The 21,138-nt window shown below is 43.6% G+C and overlaps 1 protein-coding gene across 3 annotated transcripts in view; it reads right to left on the bottom strand.

The window, feature by feature from the left end:
- sgcd (sarcoglycan, delta (dystrophin-associated glycoprotein)) overlaps positions 1 to 21,138 on the bottom strand; it is a 151,710-nt gene that overhangs the window by 74,505 nt on the left and 56,067 nt on the right. For all 3 annotated transcript variants that reach the window (XR_010965638.1, XM_067996107.1, XM_067996108.1), the window contains exon 3: positions 9,691 to 9,792. Coding sequence is in view for 2 of the 3 variants with exons in the window: in XM_067996107.1 (XP_067852208.1) it covers positions 9,691 to 9,792 (102 nt within the window). In the remaining variant the exon portion in view is untranslated. The remainder of the gene's footprint in view (positions 1 to 9,690; positions 9,793 to 21,138) is intronic.

Here is a 21,138-nt window from a genome sequence, read left to right on the forward strand (position 1 = left end):
CATATGGATTCTGTCAACTTTTTTCCTCCCTATCTCTCCTGAAGATGTCATAGCCAGGATTATTGAATACTCAATCCTGTTTAAACTTAAGCCACATTTCCGTTAAAGCTATTATTAATGCTTCTAACTCTCCAATTTGCTTTGACTGCTTTGAATATTCACATACATACCTCCCAAGCTTCACTCCATTTTTTTTGGAATGTTGAACCTTACTCTTTTTTATCCCCAGTTTTCCTGTTTGATTCTTTAATATCCCTTGCCCATTCTACAACAGTGTTTTTATCTCAAATTACCTCACAGCCTGTTTCTTTCCCTTTCTCCTCTGATAGTATTTTCTCACTATTTATTTTAGCTATGCCTTCTGCTTCTGGTTTTCTGCTGTTTGCAAAATGACTGCCATATTTGCTTGCAACCAGTCCATTCCAAAGTAATTTAATGTTTGTGAAGTGTTTTGACATGTCACTGAGAGATACAAAAAACTTTCCAAACAAGTTTTCAGGGATGTTGGTACCTCTTTGTACAGAAGAATGTTAACCATAACCCTTCAAAATTACATCACCGTCAGGGCCCTCTTTAACTGGGACTGAAATCCATCCACACCTGTGTCAGACTTACAATTGATTGGGGCATTATGAAAGAACTGCCTCAATATCCTCAGGTTTCTACCTTTTTGTTCTATTTCAGCAAACACTACATATTCACTCTCCGAATTGTACTTGCAGCTTTCTCTTTCTGGCATGCTGTCTATAAATGTCTCTTCTTCTCATATATGTGACGCTTCATATCTCAAGCAGAGCACACATCTCTGGAGTGCAGTGATGAACATCCACACTTAACTCAGCCTTTTAGTTCATTGGTGGGCTTCTCTTTGAACCTATGGCCTTGCTTCAGGTAGTATTTTGGCTGGAACATTTTTGTGGGATACTAAGGTTTCATCCATACCTTCAGCTGATCGAAATTTGTTTTCTTACAGTACTGCCCATTGACTTTTAACAGCTTCTCTCTACCTTGTATATGTACTGTACTCTCAATTGTAAGGACAGGGTTGAGCTGAAGCTTTCCAACTGTCTATGATCCAGTCACAATTATTTCATGGTGTAGTGTGACATACTTACAGCGCTCTGCTAAATGGTACAAAGCTGCGATGAAACATCTATATTAACGAGCAGAATTTTCTCATCTTTTTCAGATGAACCAGAAGCTTTTCTGCACTGCTTAAATCTTTGAATGAACTTACCTCACTCCTTGGGCTTTTTGAAATTTAAATTCTCTGGGGGTCTTAATTGAAATGCTGTCATTTTCTCCTGTGCTGTGTTTCTACAATTCAAAATTGTCATTTCCACACCGCCTGAGGAAGGGGAAAGCCCCCGAAAGCTTGTGGGATTAAAAATAAAATCGTTGGACTATAACTTGGTGTTGTAAAATTGTTTACAATTGTTAACCCCAGTCCATCACCGGCATCTCCACATCATGTTTCTACAGGGGCAGCCTCTATTGTATTCCCACTTAGACGTGTTTTTAGGCCTCTCACATTTAGTCTGGTTCTTTTCTTTTTGTACAAGCAGGTTAAGTGTTTTCATGTCACGTTGTGAGTTCTTTTTTGTCAAACTTAAGAGGCGTAGAGTGCCAAAGATATTCTACTTCCCAGCATTTGCAGCTCAATGGAAGGTGGCCCATGAGGTTACACTGTCTAATGGGCGGAGAGACCATTGATGAGTGTGATTTTTTTTTTCTCCCTTTTAATATGTTTGCAATGTCTGTCCTGCAACAAACTTCCTATTGTCTGGAGGAGAAAATTTCCCCCATTCTTTTGGAGCCCTGAACCTGCATGATGTTTTAGTGTAGTCCTGTAACCTGAATGAGTATACCAACATTCTGATAATGCAGGACTAGGGGGGGGGATGTTATTTGACACTCAGGTATTAACGTACATTCATTCAGCAATTTAAGGTGAATGTGAATGTTCTAGGGGGAGGGGTGGCTAAGCTTTAATGTCTTCCATTCTCACTGGATTATTGTTCTAACCACTTGGACAATTGCGTCTAGTTTAAGACTAGCGTTACCAACTCTGGTTGAATGTATTCCTGGAAGTTTCATCACATGACCTCCTGCCGCCAACTGCCCTGCCCCCACACTCCCGCCATTTGTCAGCCAACACATCCATCCTCATGGCACACAGTCTTCCCATGCCAATTGGAAAGCGAAAAAACTCTTCATTAGTCAACAAGACGTTTCTTGACTATCAGTCAAACAACCTTCCCCCCATCCCCCCAGTTCCAATATTTATATAACTAATAAACAGAAGTGTTCAAAGAAAATGAAAAGGACACACAATTTCTTTTAATGCCCTGATGATTTTTCTCCCTGGTTGTTTGCAACAGTGTCCTGGAGATTAATCTTCAATTCCTGGAGACGCCAGACCAATCCTGGAGGGATGGCAACCCTATTCAAGATGTAGGTTTTGGTCAGGCTGTCTCGACCAGTTGACGAGCAGGTTTCTTTTGATTGAGTTACTAATAATGATGTTAGAAAAGTACAAAACTATTGTTGGTTTGAACTTGTTTCAGGATTTTTTGTAATCCAAGGTTGATGAAAAGGAATAACTTTGTTAAAATTTTAAAACAACATTATAGGAGCGCGCAGCAGTTCTCAGGGTCTGCTATTTGGCAGTCTTTGTCTGCAGCAGTCTGGCACTAACCAGTTCCTTACATTAATACATATCCAGATATGCTGCCTGTTGGTATGTCTCCAATGGGACATTCACATCAAAGCAATTTTGCGAATGCAGCAGATATAGTGTAAATGCAGCCAGAATCCAATGTTAGGGCCTAGCCTGAATGAAGCAGAGTGAGACCCCCTTGGAGGAAGCAGCCTCACTCTGCTTTGGAGTCAGTTCAGGCACCCAATTTACACTCCAAATTTTGTGACAGAGTGAAGTGGTTTCAGCTTCATGTTGATGCTGAACTTGCATACAGTGAATGTACCAAAAATTACACATGCAAACTGAAATATAACATTAACACTTACTGAAGTAAAAGAAAAAGAAAAAAAGACAGACTTGCATTTACATTAGTGCCTTTCACAACCTCGGGATGTCCCAAAGCGCTTTACAGCCAATGAAGTTCTTTTTGAATTATAGTCACTGTTGCAAAGTAGGAAACATGGCAGCCATTTTGCGCACAGCAAGGTCCCACAAACAGCAATGTGATAACGACCAGATAATCTGTTTTAGTGATGTTGGTTGAGGGATAAATATTGGCCAGGAAACTGGGGAGATCTCACCTGCTGTTCTTTGAAATAGTGCCATGGGATCTTTTACATCCACCTGGGAGAGCAGACAGGGCCTTGGTTTAACGTCTCATCCGAAAGACGGTACCTCTGGCAGTGCCGCACTGTAGTGTCAGCCTATTCTTTTGTGCTCAAGTCTGTGGAGTGGGATCTATAAAGAACATCTATAAATGCTCATTCCTTGTTATTATAAGTACCTGTGTGCTTCTGGTTGACCGTCTCATAAGGACAATGATATTGTCTAATCATTGAGTTCAATAGTTTATGAAAAGAAAATATGAGTAGCAGTGACAGAAGCATTGAAAATGAACACTCACTGTGTAAGGGCTATTTAAATATTAAGTCAATCTCTTTAAGTGACCATTGCCTCGCCATTGGTTGACTGCAAAATTGCTTAGTCATTTACCTTTCACCTGTTATTTCCAAACGAGCACTCGAATTGGTGGGGTAATAGCTAACTGCTTTTATTTCCAGACCTTCCAGAATATTCCCATCAAAGAATAACAAAGAAGAAGTGTTAGTTCCATAACAAGAGAAGTGTTAGTTCCATCGGGGGGCCATCTAGTGTTCAGTTAACAATATCATTACCTTCCTATTCTCCCTTACTTGCTGTCAACATAATTCGAGCACTGAAGATAGATATACGTAACAGAATATCTTTTATCATTTTTTTTAAACAGCATCTGTTATTGCAGTTGCACAGATGTCTTTTTCTGACAGCACAACAATATGACACAATGTACCTCTCAACCTGAAACACTCCAAAAAGCATCTCACACTCTACTGACTGGCTCTATGTAGCTAAAAAACATTCCAAACACAAGACTGTCTTTCAGTCACGTGACCTTGACATCTGGAAAAAGTCAGATGCCACAAACAATGCCACTACTTAGGTGGTTGTCTCCAAAGGGGTTTTTCCATCATTAAGGACACAGCAGATGGCTCTTGCAGTTGTCTACAACAGATTATGTTGTTGAAAAAGTCCAATTTAATTTAGAAAATGCCAGTAGTTATGTGGTGACAGCTGGCCCCTTAGATGACTAGTTAAATTTTCATAAATTTTCTAAGTATATTCTCAGAAGCTTTACATGTTTTCAGAATATGAGCTCCTGTTTTACTTTTATATTTTTAAAAGTGAATTCATGCTCATCATGCTGGGAAATCGCGGCACCTTGGGGAATGCAACAATTTTTCACTTTTTGCGTCAGGAAGGTCAAATAGAAGACAGGTTAGATAGAGAGTAAAGCTCCCTCTACTCTTCCCCAACAATGTATCTGACTTCATTAGAATACATTCTACTGCACCAGTAAGGCATTCCATCAGTCATCCTGATTGAATTTCTTTATGCAGATTATGGGAAGTTTTCCGCTGTGAGATTTGTTTTCTTCTACTTTTTTCAGTGTATCATGTAGCTGGCTCACATGTGCATCACTCCCAGTCCTCAATGCCAATCCTGGTGTTTCAATGGCAACATGAAGTTAAGTAGCTCTAGATCACGCACCAACCTCGTTCAAGGGGAAGACTCCCAAGCCTTTACCTCTAAAGGAGACACTCAGGACTGACCTGGGATCAATCTTCTCCGATTTTCCCTCCCTGTTGGAAGCTGCCAAGCCTGCACAATTCTCATGGCAGCCCAGCTACAATCTCAAACCCACGTAAGGAATTGTCGACAGGAGTCCTGCATCTTGTTACTTTGTTGCTTCGTTCAGTGGTATACCTAAGCCAACTGCAACTCTGTTTTTACATGTTATTTGTAATACGAAATAAGCCTGCACCATAGATTCTAGAAATAGTAGGACATCAGTCGGAAAAGCTATGGAGAAAGGGGAGGGAAGTTGGAATAATTGGATAGCTCTTTCAAAGAGCCGGCACAGGCACGATGGGCCGAATAGCCCCCTTCTGTGCAGTAAGTGTCTATGATCATAATGTTGTGCAAAATGAGGCAACAGCACCAGTACAAATAAAAGATGCCAGACAGGATGTTTTTTTCAAGTAGCACATGAGAAATAGATATAAAACGATTGTGTACTTGAGGTAAGATAATCAATTTGTTATGAATCGCCATGGTGAACCGACAGTTGCATGGAGCTCCAGCTTCTTTTCAGTACGAGTTTGGTACTCACACCAGCCAATACTGTGATGGATTTGCTGGCGCTCGTGAATTGATTTATAGTGGTATTATCCAGTTAGCTCAAATGCCTTTGTCTGTTAAGACCAATGTGAAACAACTTAAGAAGATCAATGACTTCAGTTCCCAAATTTTCCTTCCTCTGCTGTTCTCAATATATCTTTGGAGTACCCTTACTATATCATACTGACAATGGGATCCATTCTATAACATATTTATACATATTTTTCCCTTGGTGTGCTCTCCCACAAGTTTTACTAATTGCAAAGGAGGGGGTAGGAGGTTGCGCCAATTGCGTCCGCTTTCTCTCCCATGGGTCCCTTCATTGCAATGAGCTCAATATGTAAGGTAAAGAAAATTTTCAGTAATTCGGAATTAAAGAAAGCCAAGACGCTGTGTTTCAGAGGGTAATCTCAAACCCCTATCTAAATGCATGCACATGTGTGGCATAAGTTTACTTTGGATTAACTTTGGCTGAAGGTTTCTCAGCTGTCTGAAAGTCAGGATGTCATCCCAGAAAATATGTATCGGAGTTGTTTTGTAACAGTTGAGATGTTCTACATTTCTTTAACAGCTTCCCAGGTGATTCTAAAGCTACATACTTGGCAACACTTGACCCAAAATCTGGAAAGGGGATTGAACATGATCCCTTTAGAGGGAAAGAAGAGTAAACTGGGAACAGTCACTAGGGGATAATGACTAGACCATAAGACCATAAGAGATAGGAGCAGGAGTAGACCTTTCGGCCCCTCGAGCTTGCTCCGCCATTTAATGAGATCATGGCTGATCTGCTTGATTGGCATAATAGTGAGAGTTGTTGCAAAATGCAGGATATTTATTTTACCTCCTGATAAATTGGGCACAAGTGGATGAACTCTATCCTGAGCAATAACAATAACTTGCATTTAAATAGCTGCTTTAATGTAGAAAAACATCCCAAGGCACTTCACAAAGGCTTGAGGGGAAAACGGTGTGAAAATAAGGAGTCACCTAAAAACAACAGGGCCAGCAGCCATGAAGCTGAGAGGTGGCCTGGCAGAAACAGGATTGTGTTGGTGTTTGGCCATATACATTTTAAAGAGGTATCCAAGCAGAAGAACTTCCTTAGACCACCAGGGTAATTAATCAGATGACCCCAACTGGACCACCAGAGAAATAGGACACATAAACCTAGCTAGTGCACCAGGTGAAAGCCAAGAACTCAATCCACTCGTCCTGCACCGCATTATGTTCGATAAGGGACACATATGGCCAAAAGTGTCAGCGCTGGGGAAGAAATTAAATATTCATGAATGAGTCTGAATTTGGGTGTGTATAGTTCCAGTGCATGGACTTGAAACTCAGTGGTCATTAGTGCTGAAGGAGTTAAGGTTTCCGTCCTTTACAATCATCAACCAAACTTTGTAGAAAAGTGAAACGTGAATGGAAGGACAGATAGCAGCAAGATATAAAGGCTTGTGTTGCATGTGACAAATCAATTAGCAGATTTAACAGCAGAATTTTAAAGAAGAAACATGAAATAAAGATAAGTTATGATGAATTTTCTTTGCACTGCAAGGGCACAGTAATGCACTGACCTACTTTTGAAGCTTAAATCTATACTCGTTTATCACAAAGATAACAAAAGTGACATTTATGTCAACTTCATTACCTGTTCATTTAAATGTAAAAAAATTAAGTAATCTAAAGCTGGCAGATATGATTTTCTGGAAAGGACACCACATTTTATCCTGGTAAACAGATTATGTTAAATACAGACAAACCTAATAAGAATCTTGCAAAGTAGTTCTTCCTATCTGTAGCTTAGCTTATCAAAGCTTTAACTACTCTTCTCATTATGGTTGGGACAAGACAAAAGGTTAATGTGATGAAAGGTCTGACTTCATATTAATAGAAAAACAAAGAATGAATTTGGATTTATATAGCACTTTTCACAACCTCAGGAAGTCCCAAAGTGCTTTATAGCTAATAACGTACTTTTCTTTTTTAAAAATGTAGTCACTGTTGTAATCTAAAAAATGTGGCAGCTGATTAGCGCACAGCAAGGTCCGACAAACAGCAATTAAATAAATGACCAGATAACCTGTTTTAGGTATTAGTTGAGGGGTAAATGTTGGCCAAGACGTGAGGAGAACTCCCCCACTCTTCTTCAAATAGTGCTGTGGGATATTTTACATCCACCTGAGAGGACAGGGCCTTTGTTTAACATCTCATCCAAAGGTCGGCACCTCCGACAGTGCAGCACTCCCCTAGTGTAGCTTTTAATTTCCGATATTCCAATCCTGTGTAACCTCTCCAGTATAGAATCATAGAATATTACAGCACAGAAGGAGGCCATTTGGCCCGTCGTGCCTGTGTCGGCTCTTTGAATATGCAATTAATCTTTCCATATTGTACCCAGCACCCCTAAAATTTCCTCCTTCGCCTCTTATTTCCTTAAATATGTGGCCCAGGGAATATGTTGGTTTTCAATCCATTTACACCATGTGGGTAATTTTCATCTTCACCCTTTGTCTGCCAATTATAGACCCCGCCCAATTTTTATTTCCACTTATTTCCATGGAAATGACAATCATGTGTGTTCTATAACAGGGGAGCAATCTGCTCTGCCATTTTACTGCCCAAATGGTGAAGGTAAATATCATCCCCTTGTGTCCAAGTTAGACAGTTGTCATTTTACAACTCATTATTGCCTGCTGTATGTCCGAAGTTCTTTGTTGCTTCTAATCCATTCCCTTCCTATATTAGGAATTATTGCCTTTATTTCCCATTAATTTTAAAATTTACTAAAACAAATCTCACACAGCATTGCAAAAGAGAAGTCAAGATCAAGTAATCTTCAGGTGAAAGTGGGGTTAGAGGGTGGAGGATAATTGGACCAGACCATGCATGTGAATTCAGTCCCCATTTTAAAGTCATACATTCTGTTCTTAATTTCATTTTCCATTGTAAATTACTACGTTCACATTTATAATTAAAACTGCAAGCTTGTTAGCTGTAATTACATACTTCCACCAGTGGAGGTACTGCAGCACCACCACTGGCAGAAGGTTGCAATTGCAGTGTGACAAGTTTACATAAACAGTTACCATTATAAATGTGGGCATACAAATTTACAATTGAAAAAGTTGACAGAAAATGCATTCAGATGTAAGGTTTTTATTGTATGTATAGATAGACATAGATGCTGCATGAGGTGGTTGCAAAGAGGATGGCCTTCCTTGCCACTCCATGACACCATTCTCAGAGGGTTGCCAACTATGGTCGGCCATATACCTGGAGGTTTCATCACATGACTTCTTGCTTCCAACCGTCGCGCCCCGCCCACACGCTCCCGCCATTGGTCGCCCAACACATCCATCCTCATGGTGCACCACTTTCCCACACCAATTGGGAAATGAACAGACTCTTCGTAAAACCAATTGGATGATTCTTGTCTCTCAATCGGTCTTTTTTCCCCATCTCCAAGATTTTTTTATAACTAATGAGCGAAAGTGTTCAAAGAAAATAAAAAAAGACATAATTTTTTTTTAATGCCCCAATGATTTTTCTCCTGGGTTGCTCACACTGCTGGAGATTAATCTTCAATTCCTGGAGACTCCAGGTCAATCCTGGAGAGTTGGCAACCCTACCTTCCCATAGGTCAGAATTGCAGCTTGACAAACACTGAAGCATACTGAAGGTCTCAATTACCCAGTATCATTGGCTGGGTTAGCTCTATGCTGCATGGTAACTACAGATGTCCGAGCAGCAGATCATGCAATTCTATGTCTGGCCCTCTGCTGACTTGCATCCTGTAAAGACAGTTCCATATAGTCATTGCCAGGTAGCTATGACAATGCCTATGGATATGGTTAAAGGCATCAATCACCCTGGCATGCAGCACCATTGAAGGCATGACACACTGTGATTGGGGTGTTTCCAGTGTTATTCATGGTTTAAGTATGAAGAGATGGTAACATTACACATAATCCCACTGCATCTCGGACCATTCATGCAGTATAACTGCAAATACGCACTGCATCTTGCAACACAAAAGTGGTATAATTGCCAATAAGGACACTACTTATATGGCAACACTGAAATGACTGGTTCAGAATATACATGTAGTATCTTTATAAATAACAAAATGTGTCTCAGAGTTCCAAACAGACATACTTTTGGTTTTATGACCCCATACGAAGACATCAGTCTAGGTTCGTATAATATTTTATTATGCATCAATTGAAGCCAACATGCCCCTCTCATTACACACATGGAGATCCTTCACTTACTGCTTGGGACCGGATTTCTTTGGCATACAAAGGCTGCAAAAACTCAGATGTTCCTTCTAACCGGAGGCCCTTGTCAGTGATTCTTAGATGCCCCATGCCATCCTGCAATGGAAAAAAATATTAAAATCAAAACTCAGTTATGCAAGGGATAAAAAAATTATATTTAAATTTCTGCGAAGAGCAAGTTTAATTAGTTAAGAATTAAGGTGCTTGGGTGAAGAATCTATCTTCCCACTATTAATGGTTCCAGAATGAATCCAAGGAAACATGTTGCTTCTTCATTGTATACTTTCAGTACTGATTCTGAAGTATTTTTCTTTCGTGGTCACCATCAGGCAAAATAGTTCCCTTTGACCTGTGGAGTAAATATTAGGTCAGCCACAACTCGACTTTACGTCCAGATCCCCAATTTGTATAATAATTTAGTTAGGAGAGGCTTTCTTCCTCTAGGATTCTGCAGTCCTATCCTTTTTAGTCAATAGGGTGGGGGTGGTGGGGAGAGCACAAGATATGTTACCTATTGCAACTCAGCCTCGCTTCACTGTGAAGACAGAATTTTTGCTTTCTCCTTACTGCTGGAGGAGTCCTCAAGACTAACTGTCTAATAGTGTTGGGAAAACATTGAAATATTCATGTACAAATATAATATTTTTATACGAACAGAAATAAAAATTACCTAAATGGCGCACACACTGAGAGCTAAATTAGAGCCGATCGCATTACGAGACATTTTAATTATCCAATCCCATGAAGTGGAGAAGTCTATAAAACCCAGCACAGTCACCTTCTTAAAGAATTCAGTGAAATCTATTACACACTGAGCAGTTAGATATCTCACTCGGAGAGACCCTGAGGACAAATTTCACTGTTTTCAGAAATTCTACAGAAGTAAACAGGAGGGAAATCCGTATGCAAAACAGTCGCTCTTTCCTGGAAGTAGCTCTTGCCAGGATCAGTGTTAGGTAGGGAGTTTAGTGGTGTACAATGTGGGTGCCTTTTATACTCTCAGCCAATATTGTTTATAACCTGCATCCATTTTAATTTGTGCATGTGTCTGTGTATTTGAGCCCTGGTGTCTCTCACCCATTAGTGTGAATGAGTGCCTCCAATTTGCATCCATAAATACTCGTGTAAAATTGCTAATGTAAAAGTCATGAACATTTTGGGCTTACACAATTCATTCGACCTGCAATATCTGCAGACAGAATGAGCTCCACACAGCTGACATAAGAATTCAGTTATACGGCCCTGCTGAGCTGTTTATAGTAACCAATGACCCCAAACTGGCATACTAAATAGGACTAGGACAGGCACAATTGATCTATCTTACAGATTACATTTTATACAGTCTCCCGGTGTAAATGAGAAGCTCGTACTCTGACACCATATGTGGACTATGCAACTACAGTAGCTGCACTGTAAAGGGCTTCAAAGTAGCTCAGTCCAATTTCAAATATTAAACGGGGGTGGGAGGGGGAGAGGGCACCAAAAGACTATTTGCCCTATAAATGAAAAGGGAATCAGGAAAGCTATGCATGTCTGCTGCAATCCAATTTAAATTTTGTCTTAGTTTTAATGAACATTATGATAGAAAATTTCAGGGAAAGATCAGGTCCAGAAAAAGTTGATGTCGTGGAAAATACAAAGATTGTGATAAAGTACATGTACTGCTCCAAGCAAAATGGTAGGACTGTGTCAGAGTTCTTCAAGGAACTGAATCTGCCTGAAAAATCTAAAACAGAATTCTTTTTTGGATTTATATCAATTCCTATTATAATATTTAAAAACGAATCCTCATTTTTTTTGGTATTGTAGCATGGACATGATGATAATCTTCCCCTAATGTCAGTGTAGCATGTAGTGACATAAGCCGTCCCCTAACGGATGCAAACGACAGCTGAGAATTCCACTGATATATGATAGCAGATATTTTTATGCTGATGGTGCTCTGTGCTCTGAGCTCACTGCCTATTGTAGGAAGTGGGGAGGTCACACTGAAGTCTGGGCGAGTTGAGATCATGTTTGAAGAGGGGTCACTCCCTGTGAAGTCGGGATTTCACCCAGAGTTTGAAGTGGGCCCCTCACTATCAGGACACCTTTTAAAAATCAAACAATTATATTCAAAGGAACGTTTCACCAGAAATTGTACCATTCAGACATCCTTAAGCTACAGAAAAATAGTTAAAATAAAGAAAATGGGAATAAATTTTCCGAGTCTGCCCAAGTGATAAGCTACTTTACCTTTTGGAAAATTGCTCAATGCACTTGTCATTTTCCGATACACGCTGGCAGTGAGCGCATTATATCGTTGGCGGTGTGTGAATTATGGGCCCGATGTCAGCAGGGCTGCGGGTTCTTGGCGGGGGGGGGGGCGATCGGGCGCGTGGGTAACGCCCGGTGAAATTAGTCAGCTCCCCGCGCGATTGTAGCATACAATTCACTAATTGGATTCACTTACCTGCTCCTCCGGGTTCCCCACCGCTGATCTGCGCGTCGGGCGGGCTGCGCATGCGCAGTAAGCTCTGTCAGCTGGAGGAGCTCTATTTAAAGGGGCAGTCCTCCACTGACAGATGCTGCAACAAATAGAAAAAATCACAGCATGGAGCAGCCCAGGGGGAAGGCTGCTCCCAGTTTAATGATGCCTCACTCCAGGTATCAATACATGGGGTGAGGAGGAGGGGGAGGACAGAGATCTTCCTCCCGGCAGGCGGGGGGAAGCGGCCTGCCTCTGCCACCAGGAAGGCCTGGCTCGAGGTGGCAGAGGAGGTCACCAGCACCACCAACATATCACCCACCTGCATACAGTGCAGGAGGCGCTCCAATGTCCTCAGTAGGTCAGCCAAAGTGAGTACACTTACTCATTCCCCTACACTCCGTCTGCCACATCACCGCCCCCAACCCACATCTCCTTCTGCACTGCCAACACTACTCTGTCACATCACCCCTCATACCCACTCAAACCTCATCCTCATCGTACCTGCACCTACTCACCTCACCAGTACTCATCCCGCCACTACCACTCAACCCAATCCTCATACAATCTCATGGCTCTATCTCGTACTCACCCTCTTATGCATCTCTTTCACGGCCAGCCTCACTCAACCTGCCACTACCTGTGCTGCAGCCACAGGGCATGCATCACATATGTGCAGTAGGAAGCGTAAGGCAAACGTGTCGTGAGCATGAAGGGGATGCACAAGGGTGTTTGAGGGTTTGTCATGGTTGTTACTTATATTGAATTTCTGACCAACTCACATCACATATTATATTGGCACCACTACTGCCATGTCTTCGCGAATCTTGTCTGGTTTGTGCAATAATGCCCTTTCCTGAGGATCACAATGAAGACCCACAACTGATGCCACCCATTGTGTCACTGCAGAGTGGGTGTAGGTGTATTTGCAGGGCTCTTTTGTGCAGATGGCTGAGAGACGTCGGCGATGTCCCCGGTGGCACCCTGGAAGGATGCAGATGAGAGGTTGTTGAGGGCAGTGGTGACTTTGACAGCGACAGGTAGGAAGATGGTGCTCGGGCCAGCCGGGAGCAGCTTGGCATGAAAGAGGCTGCCGATGTCCACAACTACATGTCGGGTGACTCTGAGCCTCCGTGTGCACTGCTGCTCAGAGAGGTCCAGGAAGCTGAGCCTCGGTCTGTAGACCCTGTGGCGAGGGTAGTGCCCTCTGCGATGCATCTCTCTCTGCGGTTGCCCTCCCTCCTGCTGTGCAGGTGGATGTGTCACAGCACTCTGTTGTGGAGCTCCACGTGTCAGAGGTGGACGGCATGGATGGCGAGGCTGGTGATGCTGTTCGCCCTCCGAGGAGGTCATGACTGCAGCTACGGCGGCCCCCATCCGGAAGATGTACATCTGAGGGGGTCCGCAAGGTAGGTACATGTCTCCGGACACCGGGGTAAGTGTGCAGGTTGGTGACTTTGATTGTCAGGAGGAGAGTGGTGGAGGCCAAACTTTGTCCAAAGTGACAGAGTGGCCTCCTGCAATGAGTGAGGGTCTCCCCCCCCACACCTGTCAAATGGACCTTTGCAGCTGCCACAGGTCCATTTGAACTGGGAGTGTTTCCCCCAGTGTGGGAAACAGTCCCAGGTTGCTCTCAAATCCCACCCTCCTCACATAATCCCTTAATCAGGTCAGTTAATGACCTGAAATACCTAAATAAATACCGTCAAGTGGCATCCCGCTGGCTTTAATTGCCTGCGGGATTCCCACCAGCGGGAGTTGCTCGTGCACGCCGGCGCGTCAGCGGGGAACCCGGAAGTGCGCGGGTTCGAGGTGAGCTCTGGTCACGCTATGGTATTTCACGATTTTCAGGGTCCCCCCGCCAGGAACGCACCCGATAGCGGGTGCTAAAATGCTGCCCTATGTCTCTGGCGGTGTGTGTATTATATCGCTGGCAGTGAGCACATTATATCGCTGGTGGTGTGTGTATTATATCAATGGTGGTGTGTGAATTATATCGCTGGCAGTGAGCGCATTATATCGCTGGTGGTGTGTGTATTATATCAATGGTGGTGTGTGAATTATATCGCTGGCAGTGAGCGCATTATATCGCTGGTGGTGTGTGTATTATATCAATGGCGGTGTGTGAATTATATCGCTGGCAGTGAGCGCATTATATCGCTGGTGGTGTGTGAAATATATCGCTGGCAGTGAGCGCATTATATCGCTGGTGGTGTGTGTATTATATCAATGGCGGTGTGTGAATTATATCGCTGGCAGTGAGCGCATTATATCGCTGGCGGTGTGTGTATTATATCAATGGCGGTGTGTGAATTATATCGCTGGCAGTGAGCGCATTATTTCGCTGGCAGTGTGTGAATTATATCGCTGGTGGTGTGTGTATTATATCAATGGCGGTGTGTGAATTATATCTCTGGCAGTGAGCGCATTATATCGCTGGTGGTGTGTGTATTATATCAATGGTGGTGTGTGTATTATATCGCTGGCAGTGAGCGCATTATATCGCTGGCAGTGTGTGAATTATATCGCTGGCAGTGAGCGCATTATATCGCTGGTGGTGTGTGTATTATATCAATGGTGGTGTGTGAATTATATCGCTGGCAGTGAGCGCATTATATCGCTGGTGGTGTGTGAATTATATCAATGGCAGTGTGTGTATTATATCGCTGGCAGTGAGCGCATTATATCGCTGGTGGTGTGTGTATTATATCAATGGTGGTGTGTGAATTATATCGCTGGCAGTGTGTGAATTATATCGCTGGTGGTGTGTGTATTATATTGCTGGTGGTGTGTGTATTATATCGCTGGCAGTGAGCGCATTATATCGCTGGCAGTGAGCGCATTATATCGCTGGTGGTGTGTGTATTATATCAATGGCGGTGTGTGTATTATATCGCTGGCAGTGAGCGCATTATATCGCTGGTGGTGTGTGTATTATATCAATGGCGGTGTGTGAATTATATCGCTGGCAGTGAGCGCATTATATCGCTGGTGGTGTGTGTATTATATCAATGGCGGTGTGTGAATTATATCGCTGGCAGTGAGCGCATTATATCGCTGGCAGTGAGCGCATTATATCGCTGGTGGTGTGTGAATTATATCAATGGCGGTGTGTGAATTATATCGCTGGCAGTGAGCGCATTATATCGCTGGCGGTGTGTGAATTATATCTCTGGCGGTGTGTGAATTATATCTCTGGCGGTTTGTGTATTATATCTCTGGCGGTGTGTGTATTACAATTCTGGCGGTGTGTGAATTATATCTCTGGCAGTGTGTGTATTACAATTCTGGCGGTGTGTGTATTATATCTCTGGCAGTGTGTGAATTATATCTCTGGCGGTGTGTGAATTATATCTCTGGCAGTGTGTGAATTATATCTCTGGCGGTGTGTGAATTATATCTCTGGCAGTGTGTGTATTACAATTCTGGCGGTGTGTGTATTATATCTCTGGCAGTGTGTGAATTATATCTCTGGCGGTGTGTGAATTATATCTCTGGCGGTGTGTGTATTATATCTCTGACGGTGTGTGTATTACATCTCAGGCGGTTTGTGAATTACATCTCTGGCAGTGAGCACATTATATCTCTGGCGGAGTGTGTATTACATCTCTGTCGGTGTGTGTATTATATCTCTGGCGGTGTGTCAATTACATCTCTGGCAGCGTGTGTATTATATCTCTGGCAGTGAACACATTATATCTCTGGCGGTGTGTGTATTATATCTCTGGCGATGTGTGTATTTTATGTCTGGCGGTGTGTGTATTATATCTTTGGCAGTGTGCACATTATGGGCTTCATTTTAGCACCTGCTATTGGGTGCGTTCCTGGCGGGGGGGGCTCCGAAAATCGGGGAATCGCAGAGCGGGTCGGGCGCCCGGCTCCAACCCGCCCACTTCCGGGTTCCCCACAGATGCGCCGACGTGCGCGCGCAGCCCCCGCATGTGGGACTCCCGCAGGCAATTAAAGCCAGTGGGATGCCACTTGACCGTATTTACTTAGGTATTTCAGGTCATTAACAGACCTGATTAAGGGAATATGTGAGGAGGGGAGGGATTTTAGTGACAACTGGGACTGTTTCCCATACTGGGGGAAACACTCCCAGTTGAAATGGACGTGTTGCAGCGGTCAGCCTGTGGCAGCTGCAAAGGTCCATTTGACAGGTGTGGGGGGGAGACCCTCACTCATTGCAGGAGGCCACTCTGTCACTTTGGACACAGTTTGGCCTCCACCACTCTCCTCCTGACAATCAAAGTCACCAACTTGCACACTTATCCCGGGGTCCAGAGATGTGTACCTACCTTGCGGACCCCCTCAGATGTACATCTTCTGGATGGGGGCCGCCGTAGCTGCAGTCATGACCTCCTCGGAGGGCGAACAGCATCACCAACCTCACCAGCCTCGCCTTCCACCTCTGACACGTGGAGCTCCACAACAGAGTGCTGTGACACATCCACCTGCACAGCAGGAGGGAGGGCAACCGTAGAGAGAGATGCGTCGCAGAGGGCACTACCCTCGCCACAGGGTCCACAGACTGAGGCTCAGCTTCCTGGACCTCTCGGCGCAGCAGTGCACACGGAGGCTCAGAGTCACTCGACATGTAGTCGTGGACATCTGCAGCCTCCTTCATGCCGAGCTGCTCCCGGTTGGCCCGAGCACCATCTTCTTACCTGTCGCTGTCAAAGTCACCACTGCCCTCAACAACTTCTCCTCCGCATCCTTCCAGGGTGCCACCGGGGACATCGCCGACGTCTCTCAGTCGTCTGCACAAAAGAGCCCTGCAAATACACCTACACCCACTCTGCAGTGACACAATGGGTGGCATCAGTTGTGGGTCTTCATTGTGATCCTCAGGAAAGGGCATTATTGCACAAACCAGACAAGATTCGCAAAGACGTGGCAGTAGTGGTGCCAATATAATATGTAATGTGAGTTGGTCAGAAATTCAATATAAGTAACAACCATGACAAACCCTCAAACACCCTTGTGCATCCCCTTCATGCTCACAACACGTTTGCCTTATGCTTCCTACTGCACATACGTGATGCATGCCCTGTGGCTGCAGCACAGGTAGTGGCAGGTTGAGTGAGGCTGACTGCGAAAGAGATGCATGAGAGGGTGAGTATGAGATAGAGCCATGAGATTGTATGAGGATTGGGTTGAGTGGTAGTGGCGGGATGAGTACTGGCGAGGTGAGTAAGTGCAGGTAAGATGAGGATGAGCTTTGAGGGGGTATGAGGGGTGATGTGACAGAGTAGTGTTGGTAGTGCAGAAGGAGGTGTGGGGTGGGGGCGGTGATGTGGCAGACGGAGTGTAGGGGAATGAGTAAGTGTACTCACTTTGGCTGACCTACTGAGGTCATTGGAGTGCCTCCTGCACTGTATGCAGGTGGGTGATATGTTGGTGGTGCAGGTGACCTCCTCTGCCACCTTGAGCCAGGCCTTCCTGATGGCAGAGGCAGGCCGCTTCCTCCCGCCCGCCGGGGGGAAGATCTCGGTCCTCCCCCTCCTCCTCACCCCATGTATTGATACCTGGAGTGAGGCAGCATTAGACTGGGAGCAGCCTTCCCCCTGGGCTGCTCCATGCTGTAATTTTTGCTATTTGTTACAGCATCTGTCAGTGGAGGACTGCCCCTTTAAATAGAGCTCCTCCAGCTGACAGAGCTTACTGCGCATGCGCAGCCCGCCCGACGCGCAGATCAGCGGTGGGGAACCCGGAAGACCAGGTAAGTGGATCCAATTAGGCTGCGATCGCGCGGGGCAGACTGATTTCACCGGGCGCGTTACCCACGCGCCCAATAGCCCCCCTGTCGCGAACCCGCAGCCCTGGTAACATCGAGCCCAGTACCTCTGGCGATGTGTGTATTATATCTCTGGCAGTGTGCATATTATATCTCTGGCGATGTATGTATTATATGTCTGGCGGTGTGTGTATCATATCTTTGGCAGTGTGCACATTATATCTCTGGCGATGTGTGTATTATATCTCTGGCTGTGCGCGCATTATATCGCTGGCAGTGTGCATATTATAAAATCACGGCACACTTGAGCAACTAACAAGTTTCGGCAATGTTTTAACAAACAAAACTATTCTAAAAATTAATAGAACAAAGGCATATTACTGTACATCATAATTCTTTGTAACTTCATTTTTTTAAAAAGCATTCCAGTAGTGAGGCTGGCTCTTTAAGATAATTTCCCACATTGTTAATCCAGTATCACTTTGTCCCCTACGCGGAGATTTGATCAGAGGCCAGATGTTCCACAGAGGGGCATAAAAACAACTGGAAACCGCTCTGCTGTCTAAGCATCACCTCATCTTAACCACCAACTTCAAAATTGTCCCTTCCACCCTCCCTATTTGAGGTACGGTGCAATCTATCAGAAAGGGAATGAGACCTAAAGGGAGGGGGAAAAAAATCACTTCTAAATAGGAGAGGGAATCTAATTTTAGAACATTCATGTTTAGTGGAGTACACAGTAAATCAAGTGGCTCCCCAAAACCTTACAATCTCTGTGTGCCCCATGTATCTCAATAACTCCCAGAGTGAGTTAAAATGCTGAAATTACAAGCTCTGTTTAACAATTAAGTTTTCCTTGGGACCTATTCCATGATGCTGCTGGCCCCATAGCCAACAATTCCTGACCACTTTATTGGCAGTTTCATATTCACACCAGATGAAGACATCAAAAGAATTGCAAACCAGTCTTTGGGAAAGAAATAGCCTCCTTCAGCCCTGATGTGCAGACTTTGTTTCAACTCCATTCCATACAGCAATCAAAATATAACCCAAAAGGACAATGGGGCCATCAGATCACTCCAATGTTTAATTAGTATTCATTCCACCAGCCAAAATATTTTAAGCTGCTGAATAATTAGCTTCTATTTGAGCACTGTTACCTGCTATTTGTTCAGCTAACAAGTGTACTCGGTAATCAATTCAGAATACATCACATACACCCACAACAGAGCAATAACTTGCACAGTTCAACAACTGCTCACGTAGCAACACCATCTCCCTTGGCCAAAGACAACCCCAATCAACTAGAAAGTAATGATTTGCCCATTGCACCTCATAAAAGGGTTATCATTTTGGCACATTAGATATCCACTTACATAGCTGGAGGGAATGCTGCAGGTCACACCAATTAACATGACTTCAGTTAGCACAGCTTGCTATCTGGGATGGTGAAGTGAAGCATGATTTCAGAAATCAGTGGAAGGGGAGGATAACCATTGACGAGCAAGATCATTTGTGATAAAGGTAACTTAGAATATCTCGTTAGCAAAAACCATTGTCAAAGCAAGTTGATGACGTATATATGTCTTTTCTCATCCTTCATTAGTCTTTAATCTCCTGTGCCACCTATAGGAATGGAAGCCATCAGTTCTGAACATATAGAGTGCTTTCTATATTGGCAGCTAACTGACAGGATCGGATCGAACACCTATTTTACACTTCACCCCATTTTACTTTCCATCCTGTCAGTTTCCCGCCAGACAGGTTAGGTTAAAATTACCCCTGTGTTTAGGACTTATTGATTGAGACGATTTTCCAAACAAATATTCTCATTGTTTATTCTGGTTTTGAACTGTTAGTCATTTCCCAAAAGATAAACCAAAACCTAGGGATCCGAATGAGCATTCAAAATTAGATCAGAAGATGACGGTAAATGGACAAGACTATGTCCGGGAGGGAGAGAAAGCAGTGACTGCCCCTACTGTTCTGTTGTGCTGTGCATGTTCCCTTTGAGGATTTAAATTTCAATTGCCATTTAAAAGATGAATTTCAGTGGTAGTCATTTTACAAACTGGCATAGTAAACAGGCAATATTCCACAAATCCGTAGGGGTTGCTATTTTGTAGCCTGAATTTGAATATGGGTCAAGGTTCCTGTAAAATTTAGAAATCACCAGAGGACTAAAATGCCACTATGCACGTCGGTCAGTAATCTCTCCCGCTCTTTCCTTTCGCTCTCAATAACATCATCACCTGATATCCAACCTTCCCTAAAGCTGTCCCTTGTGGCTAATAGTTGAGGACAAACAGCACACGACAGTATGGCATATAAATCATGACCAATATACCTGATTGAATAAGAATATAAAATGCTGGGAATCAGGAGAGTTTATTCAAGCCATCTAGCTCCCTTTGTGCAGAACATAATGAGACCATTTTATCTTTGCTCTTGCCTGGGAATAAAGTTCTAGTTAAATATCAGCTTGGCTCAGTTGCCCTTGCCTCTGAGAGATACAGTTGTGGCTTCAAGCCCCACTATAGATTTGAGTGCATTATCACTGCAATACTGAGGGAATGCTGCACTGTAGGTGGTGTCTTTTGGATTAAACATTAGACCAAGGCCCAATTTGCCCAGACAGGTGGTCATAAAAGAATCTATGCTACCGTTTGGAGGAGACCAGAGAGTTCTCCTGATGTCCTGGCCAGCATTCTTCCCTCAACCAACTGATCATTCATTCATTTGCTGTTTATGGAATCTAGCTGCTGCCAAATTTGCCACCATAACAACAGTGACTGTAATTCAAAAATAATCCACTAGTTGTAAAGTGATTTGGGATGTCTGGAGGATGTGAGAAGGTGCTATATAAATGCAAGTTTTATATCTGTTGGTGGAGCCGGAGTGTTCAAAATCTCTTGGAATGAATGCAGAGATTTACTAGAATGGTACCAGTGATAAGGGACTTTGGAGTTATGTGGAGAGACTGGAGAAGCTGGGATTGTTCTCCTTAGAACAGAGAAGGTTAAGGGAAGATTCATTGGAGGTGTTCAAAATTATGGGGGGTTTTGACAAGAGTAAATAAGGAGAAATTATTTCCACTGACAGAAGGGTCACTAACCAGAAGACAAAGATTTAAGGTAATTGGCAAAAGAACCAGAGTAGAGATGAGGAGATTTTTTTTTTGCAGTGAGTTTTTCGTGATCTGGAATGTACTGCCTGAAAGGGTGGTGGAAGCAGATTC

Source organism: Heptranchias perlo, chromosome 14 (assembly GCF_035084215.1).
Source record: "Heptranchias perlo isolate sHepPer1 chromosome 14, sHepPer1.hap1, whole genome shotgun sequence".
NCBI lineage: Eukaryota > Metazoa > Chordata > Chondrichthyes > Hexanchiformes > Hexanchidae > Heptranchias > Heptranchias perlo.